This window comes from Phalaenopsis equestris, unplaced genomic scaffold (assembly GCF_001263595.1).
Source record: "Phalaenopsis equestris unplaced genomic scaffold, ASM126359v1 Scaffold000002, whole genome shotgun sequence".
Lineage (NCBI taxonomy): Eukaryota > Viridiplantae > Streptophyta > Magnoliopsida > Asparagales > Orchidaceae > Phalaenopsis > Phalaenopsis equestris.
In genome coordinates, this window is record NW_018164444.1 from 39,520,447 (window position 1) to 39,533,177 (window position 12,731).

Here is a 12,731-nt window from a genome sequence, read left to right on the forward strand (position 1 = left end):
CCCCCCCCCCCCCACCCTCCCACTAGTATTGCCATCAATCCCCCACACGTCATTAGAACTGCATATTCTGTTTCTGTTTAACAAACTTTACAATGGTCGTTGCTACATGTTCTTCCACTCCTTCTGTAGACACTATTTATGGGGAGCTTAGACACGCTTTCATCTATTTTCATAGACATGAAACTTAACTATGACATGAAAAATACATACGGTTTACTCTGTTTACATGGCGAAGGACTGTGGATTGCTTTTCACAGTGGTGTACTCTGTGCTTGATTAGTGATAACCAATTTATTGACAATAAATCACTTATGTTGAGAATGAACTAAATCCACAAACACTAATGCAGAACAAGGAGAGATCCATAGCTTTGAAAACTATGGAGGATGGACAAGTCATGCTTTATTCTGTAAGTTTATCCTTAGTTTTATTTACTATTGTTAGCTAGTAGTTCATATTATTATTATTATTTGACTGGTTTAGTGAATTTTTGTAGAGCTCTGTTAATGGAAAGGAAGCTAAAATTCCTTATCCGTGGTTAGTTTTTAACGAGAAAGTGAAGGTGAACTCTGTCTTCCTTAGGGATTCAACCGCAATTTCTGACTCGGTATTACTGCTATTTGGAGGGAATATTTGCAGGGGTGGACTTGTATGTTTACTTTCCTCTGTGATTTATCAAATGGCTTTATGGGCATATTTTCAAATGCTTTTATATTTACTTCTTTGGCAGGATGGACATTTAAAAATGTTAGGTGGCTACCTTGAATTCTTCATGAAGCCAGATTTGGCATATACCTTTGTAACTCTTAAGAAAGAGCTGGAGGAGCTGATTCTGAACAAGGTAAGAATTTTTTATCTTTTTTGAATTTTTAATTTTTATTTCCTTGTTTTATGTGCCGAATTGATCTCTTAATGAAGAGCTCTTTCACATGTACACATCTAAGGAAACTAGTCATATGCTAAAGTGATCTAGTATTTCATGACGTCAGGGCTGAAGTGAAAATAAGGCTTGATATCCTTGTTAAATAAAGAGGCTTTTCTCATGAAAAATTTGTAGTTTCGAAATTTCGTTAGCAATTGTCTGTTTCAACTTTCCTGTCTGTTATGACATCTTAAATTTAGAACACTGAACTATATATATTTACCTACCAATTAGGCGGACTTCTGTTGTCTGACATTTGATAAATGAAATGCTCTGTTATTGTGTTATAAAAGCTTATAGCTGCCGTGGTGGACTTTGATTATGTTCCACTTTCTTACTTGTATTTTTTGAATGCTCAATTTAAATATATTATCGATACAAGTACTTGAAACTCAAGAACCCCAGTTCAAGCTGTTCGGTTAGTGAAATTGCTACGATCTTGTATGCTATTGTGCTGATTGAACCATTCATAACAGGGAAAACTCTGCTCCAAGCAACAGAAGCTTGCTTGATTGTGCTAATTATCAAGGAATTCTACTGAATTTTTCTATTATTTGCAGCTTCAAAACCCTAGAATGGATATAGAATCCAGGGAGGAGCTGCTGCATGCAACTCGCTTGCTCGTTACCGATGATCCATGCAGTGGGCAGTTTGTATTTGGTCGTCAGGAGCTTAAGCCCAAAAAAATGAAAAATCTACTTGCAACAAGTTTGGGAGAAGGTGGTGGCGGTGGCGGTGGCGATAATCCCAAGAGCCAACTTCAGACGTTGCTTACAAGAGCTGGGCATGACAACCCAACCTACAAAATGAAGCAGTTGAAGGGCAATCAGTTTAGAGCAACGGTTGAGTTCAATGGGATGCAATTCATCAGCCAGCCCTGTGGAAACAAAAAACTAGCGGAGAAAAATGCTGCTTCTGAGGCATTGGATTGGCTGATAGGTGGAGCCTCATCAGACTTTCGGGACTTTGATCAAATGTCCATGGCCCTTAAGAAGAGCAAGAAGCAGCATCATAGGAGAACATGAATCTGGAACCGGAATATGTAACTGCCTTCTCATGCCATTGTTGCCTGTGAAAGCATTGTCCGGTGATGCAATCTGGTCCACCTCCACTGCACTTAATGGAGATTGAAGCCCTCATAGACTTTGTGGAAGGCTGTCATGATTTTTCCTGTCCCGGTCTCATGATGATCAGCTATATATTATAAAGTCAGATCATGTTGTCAGGTGAGCCTTACTGTATTCTTCTGGTTCAGTGTCTATTCGTTGAATACTAACCTATATAAGTAAATTATATTTATAGAAATATTTAAATTGGTAAGTTTTGTATAATATAGCATCTAACTTCACCATTTAAGTTTTTTATATTTTTTTGTCGCTATTTATTTGACATGGATCACATGATTGAGTTGAAAGAAGTTTTAGATGAAAAATGATGCCATTATTTCCTCTGCAGTGTTATGAGTAGTAAGGATATTTGCTGCTGAATCTTGGCATTATTCCTTAAATATTTTTGCTCAAAATATGCTACTAAAGATGAGATCCATGATATATATATATATATATATATATATAAAGACGAGGGGCTATGATCGGAGCCCCTAGCCAATCTCATGTGTCTAACCACTCGACTGATCCATACACCAGTGGGATAGAACTTTTTACCCCAGGGGACTTGAAACTGACATAGCAGATGCCAACGAAATAGTCGGGGAATGCTGTGTGTGTGTGTGTGTGTGTGTGTGAGAGAGAGAGAGAGAGAGAGAGAGGGAAATTATATTAGGAAATAATTTATTTCTGTGAGAAATAATGAGGAATAGTTTATTGCCTTTGATTTGATTTATTTTCTTTTTCATTTTAGGCTTTCCTATTTTATGTTGTTTCCTTCATCTCCAAAACAATTAATATGAATTGAGTAATTGAAGATATTAGGAGTTATCTTTACTTGTTATTTCTTTTTTATTGTTTTCCTAATCTAGGATTCATGTAATGGTTATTTATGCCCTCTTTTCATATCAATAAAAATATTCTGCATTATTATGTATTTCAACATAATATCGAAGCCAAATTTTGTATCATAGCCACCGGTCCTCCTTCTAGAACCACCAGACTCTTTGTCATCCTCAGTGCTGGATGGGAGGGACACTCGTTTTGGTATTTGAAACAATGATTTTTTCTTCCCGTCTCCCTACAGGCCTGGCCTGTCGGCTGGCCCTTCCCGAGCCGGGAGCTTCGACTCTGCCAGTTTCCAAAAAGCAAGCGGTCGGACTCCTTGCCATCTTTCGTATTGGAAGGAAGGGGCACTCGTTTTGGTATTTGAAACAATGATTTTTCCTTCTCCTCTCCCTGCAGGCTTGGCCTGTCGGCTGGCCCTTCTTGAACTTGGAGCTTCTACTCCGCCAGCCTCCAAAAAGCAAGCGGCAGTTTCACAGCAGTTTTTCTTCTTGCTGTTTTTCCTTCTGTATAGGTCTGTTCCGTGGAGAATGTTATGTTGTTTGCTTTCTAACAAATTTTTTTCCCATAAAGAGTTATTGCATATCTTCCGTGTAGATCTATAGCTGTCAGTTCCCATAGCTGTCGCTGTTTTTCACCTTAACCACCGTCGGTTCCCCTAGCTGTCGCCGTTTTTCACCTTAACTACCGTCGGTTCCCCTCTTCCTTACCGTTTTTCTAAAGGTTGCTACTGTTGATCCTTCGACTTATTTCCGCTGAAATGTCCATCCTTGGATTTCAACCTCAGACCTTAATGTCGTGAGACTGGAGCGTATCTAGAGTGCTGATGTCCTTGAGATCTTCATCAAGGGTATATCGCGCGGGAAACCACTCGTGTATTACTGCCGCCCTCTCACCGGCAGCCTCTCCCAGCAAGATTTTTATCAATCCTCTGTCGGTCGGCTCTCCCTCTTGCCTACAACCCTTCTTTGATGAGTTGTGTACAAATGACTTCTCTGTTGTCCCTCCTAACCGCAGGACTTTCTCGCTTTTTCTCCCCTCATGATCTTCCCGCCTGTTTTTAACCGGAGAAATTTCCAGTAGGAAATAAAACAGTTCTTTTCTGTTTTTCTTCCCTGTCACAGGAAACAACACAGCATTTTCCTTGAAATCCTGTGTTGTTTCCTGCGTTTCCTACTGTTCTTCCACAAAAATCTAGTGTCGGTCCTGCAACCTGATCTGTACTGGCCCTTTTTTCTGATATAATGTTTCCTTTTGTGCACAGGCGTCGGGGGGAGCTACGTTTTCAGCGGCCCTTTCTTTTGTAACTTTCTCTATCAACAGAATTTCGTGAGTGTGATTTGCTCTTTCTCTCTCTTGTGGAAGTCCCAATCGGAGAGCTGCCAGCGATGTTCGGAGAGTGCGACTTTCTCTCTCCAATGCACTCCCAATCGAAGAGAAGAAGTTATTTTCTCAGACATGTCTTCGCAGTGAAGGTGGACAAAGGGAGGAGCTATTTTTGTTGTTTTTTCCTTCTGCAGGTTTCAATTATTATTAGTTCCTGCAGAAAGTTGCGGTTGCAGCCGCCTCTGTGGAGTCTTTTGTCATTTCACATGCTTGGATTATGGAAACAAAGGGAAGCTTGTTATAGAGGAATTCAATGTTAGTTTCCTTGCAAAATGACTCGAAAAAGGCTATTACAGAGGTGAGACTGAATGTATCCTTAAATAGAATTTCTGCAGCCAACCTATGTTCCCTTCTGCATCTGTTTCTTCACTGTTGTCAGAAATCTCCATGCAGGTCCTTCTCTATACTTTCTTTGCCACCAAAACTCTCCCTGCAGCCTTCTTCTTTGGAACTCTCTTGTCCAGCAACAACAATGACAACCAATTCTCTCCCTGCAAGCTGCAACCCTTTTTCTCTGCTGTCTGAAATCTTATATGTCAGCAACATGCTGTGCAAAGGACAATATTCTATTACAGGTCCTCACTGTAGACCTTTTCTTGCAGTAGACCCTCCTTTGGAGCTTTTATCTATTTTTTTCCGTAGGCTTTATTATCCTGTACCTTTTATCTTTTTTTTATCTTTTTTTTTTTGTATTCAATGACAACTGTAGTCAACTAGAAGTCAGTTTTTTCTGCAGGTTGTCTACTTCTCTGCAAACTCCCCTGCAACATTAATTGTAAGAGTCTTTCACCTTCCTACAAACACTGTAGAAATTGCAGTCAAAGACAATCACAATTGTTTACTTCCTTGCAGTCTTCTTTACAACATTACTTATATGAGCCTTTTGTCTGCCTTCAGACACTGCAAGAATTGCAGTCAAAGACAATCACAGTATGAGATGAAGACTTTAAGTTCTATCTCAGAGGATCTTCCTTGCACATTGTTTGATATTTTTTAATCCAAGTTGAATATGATTTTCGACCATGTTTCAGCTTGAGGCGTGAGATACGTGAGTTTGAATGTAGCCAAAATTTTGGAGTCGCGTGGTATGTCAATTTTGTAGGTATTGTCATTGAGCTTCTTAGTTATGAGGAAAGGTCCGTCGGCTCGGGGTTTGAGTTTTCCATGTGCTTCTACGGGAAATCGCTCTTTCTTAAGGCGGATCCACACATCATCATTTAAAATCGTGAACAAACTCGTTAAGAAGCTCGATGATCAGATTCATTGAAAGTTTATGAACAAGCTCACTAATAAGCTTAATTAAAGCTCGATTTAGTGTTTGTGAATAATATTGGTTAAAACTTAATTTATATCTTGTTAATAAACTTAATTAAGGTTTGATATAAAACTCATATATATTAAATTAAATTAAAATTTTAATTAATAATACTTTAAATATAATAAAGCTTTGTTTGTTTAGTTCTTCGTTTATTTTACATGTTTTGTATGCTTACTCTAATTATTCATATAGTAATAGTAACTCATTTATTTAAAAGCTCTTTTATTTTGTAATTTCAACAACTCTTTTAGAAGATCAATAAAACTTGTTTGATTAGAAAATAATTAGTTCAATCATACTATTGATTTGTTAGTTCGATAAGATTCATTTGAAAAAATAGTTTGATAGCACTAATTTTAATTTGCTTTATAAAGTTCTTTTAGTTAGTGTTGCATTTTAAGTATCTCTTATTAGTATTTACTTTTTTTAGTATCTTCTATTATTAGTATGTTACAATTCTTATTTCTTTGTTTTATCATGAGTAGTTATGACTGATTTTATTGTTTCATATTATGAGATTCTTTCTCTATTTAAACTTGTAATCATTTTCTATAAATTGTTCAGGAATTATAATTTTTTCTTCTCCAAAACTTACAACGTATCAAAGCTTTTAAATGATGACCGAAAGTGCTCTAGGCGAAGATTGAACCTTCATTGATTGATTGAGCGCAAAGTTATTGTTCCTGTATCTATTCTGTGCGAAGCTGCTTGCACCTTCCCACGTGACGATGCTTCTCCTTTGAAGTCGTGTTGTTCCTTCATTTCTTCCTCACGAAGCCGTTGTTCCCACGTGACGATGTGTCTTTTCCTTTTGAAGCCATTTGTGCATGGAAGCATCATTCGAAGGATCATCTAATTTCTCCATCACTACGAAACTCGCAATCGAAGCAGCTGATTGTGTGACTCGTTCAAAGACACTGTCTTATCCCTTTGAAGTCATTGTTACGTACTTCATATTCGAAGAGGTTGTATTCTCCTCGACAGAACTCAATAGTGGAAGAGGAAGCTAACACTAGCTGGTCGTACAACTTCTCCGTAGATGTTGTTGTTTCTTCATAGCTATATGAACTTACAACATGTTCTCGCATGACATTGTATAAGTCAATGATGACGACTGAAGTCCAAGAAATTCAGCACTTCTACTGGCTCCAGTAATTCTGTAACCACTTCGTCTCACCCTACTGCCCCTTTCATGACTGCATCTTGAGCACTACTCACAAAATCTAGCAACTTAACTCACGGTTATTAAACTTACAACTATCTCAAGTGGGCTCAATCCATAAAATTGGCGATAGGCAAAAGAGAGAAAATTGATCGAAGAAACTTCAAAGCCTATTGCTGGCGATCCAAACTAAAACGATGACAGTCCAAAAAATTCTCTGGTTAAGATATGGCTCATCAACTCATTGGAACTTATGATAGGAGAGCAACATTTATTCCTTCCAACTGCTTGAGATATTTGGGGTTGTTCAAGATATCTATTCAAGCTAGGAGAATTCTTGCCAAATTTATGAGTTGAAAACTCAACTTTTGAAATCAAACAAAATGACCGTGATGTTACTACATATTACAACGAGTTGGTAGCATTATGACAGAAATTTGATCAAGGTTGTGATGATATTTGGAAGAATTTAAATGATTATGTTCGCCACAGGGAGAGGAAAATAACGGAGTCTACATATTCTTAGCCAACTTTAATTGGAATTTTGACGAGGTTCAAGGAGACATACTTGGTAGAAAACCCCAACCCTCTATTCGAGAAGTATTTTATGAAATTAGATGGGAAGGGTCAAGAAAAAAAATTATGTTGTGCAACATTGAATCTTCTTGTAACACTGAATAGGAAAACTCAGCTTTTATGTCAAAGGGGGTAGATATTGACAAAGAAGGGTGTAAGAAAACATGATGCAAGCATTGCAAAAAATCATTACACACGAAAGAGATATTAAAAGCTTGATGTTAAACCTGCAAATTGGAAATCAAAATCTAAACGAGAAAGTTGAGCTTATCAAGCAACTACTGAAGAAACTCAGGAGCCCCCTTGAATGTAGTTCCTTGCGCCAAGGAACAATTAGAGCCCTTGTACAAACTGTTTTAATCTCCAAAATTGTCTCTGGCTCCATCGTGCTTCTTAGTGCAGAAAGGTAACTCTTTAGCCACTGCTTTGTTAGGTAAATTCCAAAATTTTAAATTCTATTTTTATTTCTAAAGGCAATGAAATTATGTTATGTTATCATAGATTAATTCATCCTAGTTTTTCAATAGCTAAAATAATTGTTCCCCAAATTATTTCAGAATAAAAATTTGACTTTTCCAGCATGAAGTGTGTTAGTTTGCTAAACATCATTGCGCATCAATTTTTTTCATAAATATACAAGCCTACTATACTATTTACTTTAATACATAGCGATATTTAGGGTCCTTGTAAAACCATTACACATTCTTGGATAAGATTGTTACTTTCAGCGATGATCATATTCGATTAAGTTGAGTTTATATAATGAAAAAAAATTAAAGTGGAAATTTTATTATAAAACTTTTACACCATTGTTCATACCAAATGTAAAAAAAAAAAAATCATTTAAATATTATGAAGTGATAATGACTGTGAGTATTTCAAAAACATTTTGTATTAATTTTTTCTAAAAAATGGAATAATTCATTAAAGCTCATGTGTCGACACTCTATAACAAAATTGCAAGGCGAAAAGAAAAAACAAGTACTTATTGGAGGTAGCTCGAGCATTGTTTTTTACCAATCAGGTGCCTAAGAATCTTTGGGGTGAGCCGTTCTTACTGTTATATTTCTCATAAATAGAACACCTAATAAGGTTTTAAACTTAAAATACATTTTGATTTTTATTATTTTTTTTTTCAAAGAATATGATTTTGTCTTCTTTCTCTAAAGATATTTGGGTGTATTGTTTTCGTTCACATTTATCATTAAAGAAAACCTGAACCCTGAGCTAAAAAAAATGTGTTTGTTGGTTATGCTCTAACAAAAAGGAGTATAAATGTTTTAATTCCATTGCTAGAAAAATGTTTGTCATCATGGACATCATCTTTTTTGTACTTCAACCCTTTTTTCACCCATCACCAAGGGAGAGAACAAAAGAAAGATTTGTCTGCTAAGTTTTAGGATTTTTGTCAAACCAAAGTCTCCCAAAATAGATATCCCCAATATTGAGTGTTCAAATTGAAAAACCAAGCAAAATCATTTCAGGAGAAGTGCATCTAATCTTTTAGATATTGAAATTCCCATAAAGTCATCTCATGAAAATCATAACAGAGAAGACACAAAAAAGAACTACAACAGTTGTACAATTTGATTTTGTCTATTCGCGATTGAGTACAACTCAAAAGAAAGAATTTATAATTCCTTCGTTCTCCCTAGAATTCATGAACCCGCCAGTTAATGCCCTTACTAATCATTTGCCCCATATTCAAACCACTTCATGTTCAAGTTATATGTCTTCTAGTTTTGAATTTGAGCTCAATTCGAATACTAAGTCTAATATGTCTAGTCTTTGCCTTTGGGAAATGTCTCTCGCTAACATTCATTTACCACTATGTTTCATATGAAAATCTCTCACACATTTTTTGTGCTTTTAAATAATTATTATCATGTATGAAAATCCCTAGTAATGTGTAGGATGCACTGAAAGGCCCGAAGTGGAAGGCAACTGTTTTCGAAGAGAGAAAAGATCTTGAAAAAAATGACACGTGAAAATTTCTACCTAGAGGGAACCATCGATTGGTATAATTCTGATAATCAAGTATAATTTTGATGGTTCTCTTGAATGGTACAAGACTCGATTGATCGCCAAGGGCTTTATTTGGACCTATGACATTGATTATTTATAGACATTTGCTCTAATTGTAAATCTCAACACTGAAAGGGTTCTTTTATTACTTGCAGCTAATCTTGACCGACCCCTGCAACAGTTGGATATAAATAATGTTTTTCGCAGTGGGGACTTGGAGAAAGAAATGTATAAAGATGCATCTTCGAGATTTAGTGAGAAGTTTGACACAAATGTGTATAAACTAAAACGATTCTTATACAACTTGAAGCAGTTATCGAGAGCATGGTTTGTAAAATTTTCACTATTTTTTAAATGTATGGGTTATTCTCAAGGGTGACAAGGAGATCATATAATGTTATTAAGAAATTCAAATGAAGGGAAAATAGTCATATTGATTGTGCATATAGATGTTATTCTCACAAGAAATGATGTATATAAGATGAACTTTTTGAAGAATTCCCTATCATATATTTTTGAGGCCATGAACTTAGGCTCTCTGAGGTATTTTTTTGGCATGGAGATTTCTCGTTCGAAGAAAGAATTGTTCTCCAAGTGAAAATGTTGTTGATCTTCTAAGGAAATTAGGATGGGTAGGTGTAAAACTACAAACACTCTTATTGATCCAAATCAGAAACATGGAGAGAGAAAGGTAGTTGACCCAATGAATACATTTAGGTATCAAAAATTGGTGGGGAAGTTGATATACTTATTACATACACAACCAAATATTACCTTTGTTATGAGTTTTGCAAGTCAATTTATGCATTCTCCCTATGAGAAACACCTTTTAAGTAGTCAACAGAATTCTCAGATATTTAAAAAACATACAAGGTAAAGGCTTACTCTTTCAGAAGACTACACAAAAGAACATAAAGATGTACATTGACGCAAATTGGCCAAACTCAGTTGTTGACAAGTGATCAACTTCTGGATGTTGCACATGTGTGGGGAAACCTGGTTACATGGCGAAGTAAGAAATCGAATGTGGTTGCAAGGAGTAGTGCTGATCCATAATATAGGGCTAAAAACTAATGGAGTTTGTGAAATGTTGTGGCTAAAAAGAATTCTTGAAGAGTTGCAGATCCTGATAAACATGCCAATGAAGTTATACTGTGACAATAAAGCAGTCATAAGCATTGCAAGAATCCTCTGCAACATGATTGTACAAAGCATGTGGAGATTGATAGACCCTTCTTAAAAGAGAAGATTGATTGTGGAGCTATTTGCATTCCATTTATCTATTGGTCTACAAATAGCGGACATCTTCATCAAAGGATTGTTCAGACTTAATATTGAGCTTATTATAAGCAAATTGGGCATGATAGATATCTATTCTCCAACTTGAGAGGGGTGTTGGATTTTTAGTGTATTTTATTATTAGTATTTACTATATTTTGCGTCTTCTATTATTAGTATGTCATGATTCTTATTTCCTTCTTATTATGGGGAGTTGTGATTGTTATTGTTGTTTTTTTAATTTGGGAGCCATCCTCCTTTTGTTTATACTTGTAATCTTTTTCTATGAAATTGAAGAGGAATATTAATTCTCTTATCTAAAACTTATAGTTAGCAATAAAATAGTCTAACAAGATAACTCGTTAATTTTTTCGATAATGACTTGATTATCATCATATGACACAAACATGAACCAGGTTGAAACATTTAGAATGACAAACAAACCAGACGTTAATAAAACACAAATACTCTATTTGAGCTCGAGCTCGGCTTGAATTTCATAAACAAGCTTAAATTTGAACTCAACGGCTTGACTTGGTTTGTTTGCAGCCCTATATATTATTAGATAAAAAATGTAATAATAATAATAGTAATAATAATAATATTATTAAAAGGGCATTTACATACATATCACCCAATCTTATATATTTACAAATCTAACACAAACTTTATTTTTTTTTCTTGCACCACTCAAATCTTTTATATCACACAGAATATATCATTAACTTCTACCAAGTGAAATACATATTGTCATGTTTGATGAGAGAGAGATATATTTATATATATTTAAGTGCTAAATGTGTAAATACATAGAAATTGAATGGAATTTAAAAAGGAAAAAAAAAAAAAACTATTGAACCCTGCCGCACGTGTAAAATCCCAGCCAGGCACCCCCACCCCCATCAATAATCACTCACTTTCTTCTCCAGCTGGTCTCTGTGGACCATAAAAGCTCATTATTTCCCAGAAGCACTCGGAACTCTCCTCTCTTTTTTTCTACAGTACAGCTAAAGACTTAACTCCATTATTAAGCTTCTGTGGTCTCCAGTGAAAAACTCAGCCCCCACGTGACATTTTTGCCTTTTTCGAAGGTGATAAATGAAAAAGTAGCTCATTTAACAGCTGTGCTTTGTCTCAGGTACCACCCCACCAGCTTGGTCTGTTGGATGGTCTATTTGTTTGGTGGCCATCATCGCATTGTTCAGAGGTATTCAGTTTGGCCTTTCTTAGCTCACTGTTTGTTTCCCTTCTGCTCTCACCTCCCACTGCTGCTTCTTAAATGGCTTTGTTTGATCAACACCATGCATTATTTTGGCTCTGGATTTGATTCAGAGATTGTGAAAAAGTTCAAATTGAGCTGATTTGGATTGAATTCTGGCTTGAATTTAGATCAGATTGGAGTTCATGAGTTGGATTTGTCTTGCTTTTGATCTGATTTGCTCGACTTGAGTTCATCTTAAGCTTTGATTAGATCGGGTTGGGTTCGGATTGTTAGTAAGGTGCAGCTTTTGAATATCTGTAGTTTTAGATATTTACATACATACCAAACTATTGTTACATATTTATATATCTATTGCTTTAAATTTTATATTTACATGTGTACACGAATCTTTAACGTCACCGAAAAAATATCACTCTTACTAATTTTTATGATGCCGAAGTGTTTAAATGTAAATATCAAACATTAGGTGTTGTCTAAGTAAATACATAAGAGTTGTAAGGTGTGAACTCATCAAGGGTGGTTGATTTGGTTGATTGGACTATAAAATATTATTTTTGCATCTTAAACCCTAATTGGAACTAGTTTGAAATCAATATTTAATTAAAATATTACAAATTTTGTCGAAGTTCTCATAAAATAATCATATTTACACTTTAATAAAAACATTATTTTATGAAACGTCAAGTAATATATAGTGCTAATATAAATTTGGAATTTAGTTATCTAATGAATCTTCAGCATTATAAGCCTTAAGTTGAGTTTACTTAATTATGAACGACGGTTAAGTTGACCCGTGGTGGAGGAGCCTACAAGGCGTGGCTTGTGTTGGGATGTCGGGTGTCCGAATCAAGCACTAATTTTTTTTTTATTATTATTATTTTAATTTATTA

The 12,731-nt window shown here is 35.5% G+C and overlaps 1 protein-coding gene across 4 annotated transcripts in view; it reads left to right on the forward strand.

The window, feature by feature from the left end:
• LOC110018053 (DExH-box ATP-dependent RNA helicase DExH3) overlaps nt 1–12,157 on the forward strand; it is an 83,198-nt gene extending 71,041 nt beyond the window's left edge. Inside the window, exons 16-21 of one of the 4 annotated variants that reach the window (XR_002293325.1) lie at nt 350–409; nt 497–649; nt 731–841; nt 1,483–2,148; nt 6,143–7,722; nt 11,758–12,157. Coding sequence is in view for 1 of the 4 variants with exons in the window: in XM_020715278.1 (XP_020570937.1) it covers nt 350–409; nt 497–649; nt 731–841; nt 1,483–1,947 (789 nt within the window). In the remaining 3 variants the exon portion in view is untranslated. Of the gene's footprint in view, nt 1–349; nt 410–496; nt 650–730; nt 842–1,482; nt 2,311–6,142; nt 7,723–9,496; nt 9,516–11,757 lie in introns of those variants that run through there. The other 3 variants (XR_002293324.1, XR_002293326.1, XM_020715278.1) reach the window with 3 other exon arrangements.
• The last annotated feature ends 574 nt before the right edge of the window (nt 12,158–12,731 follow it).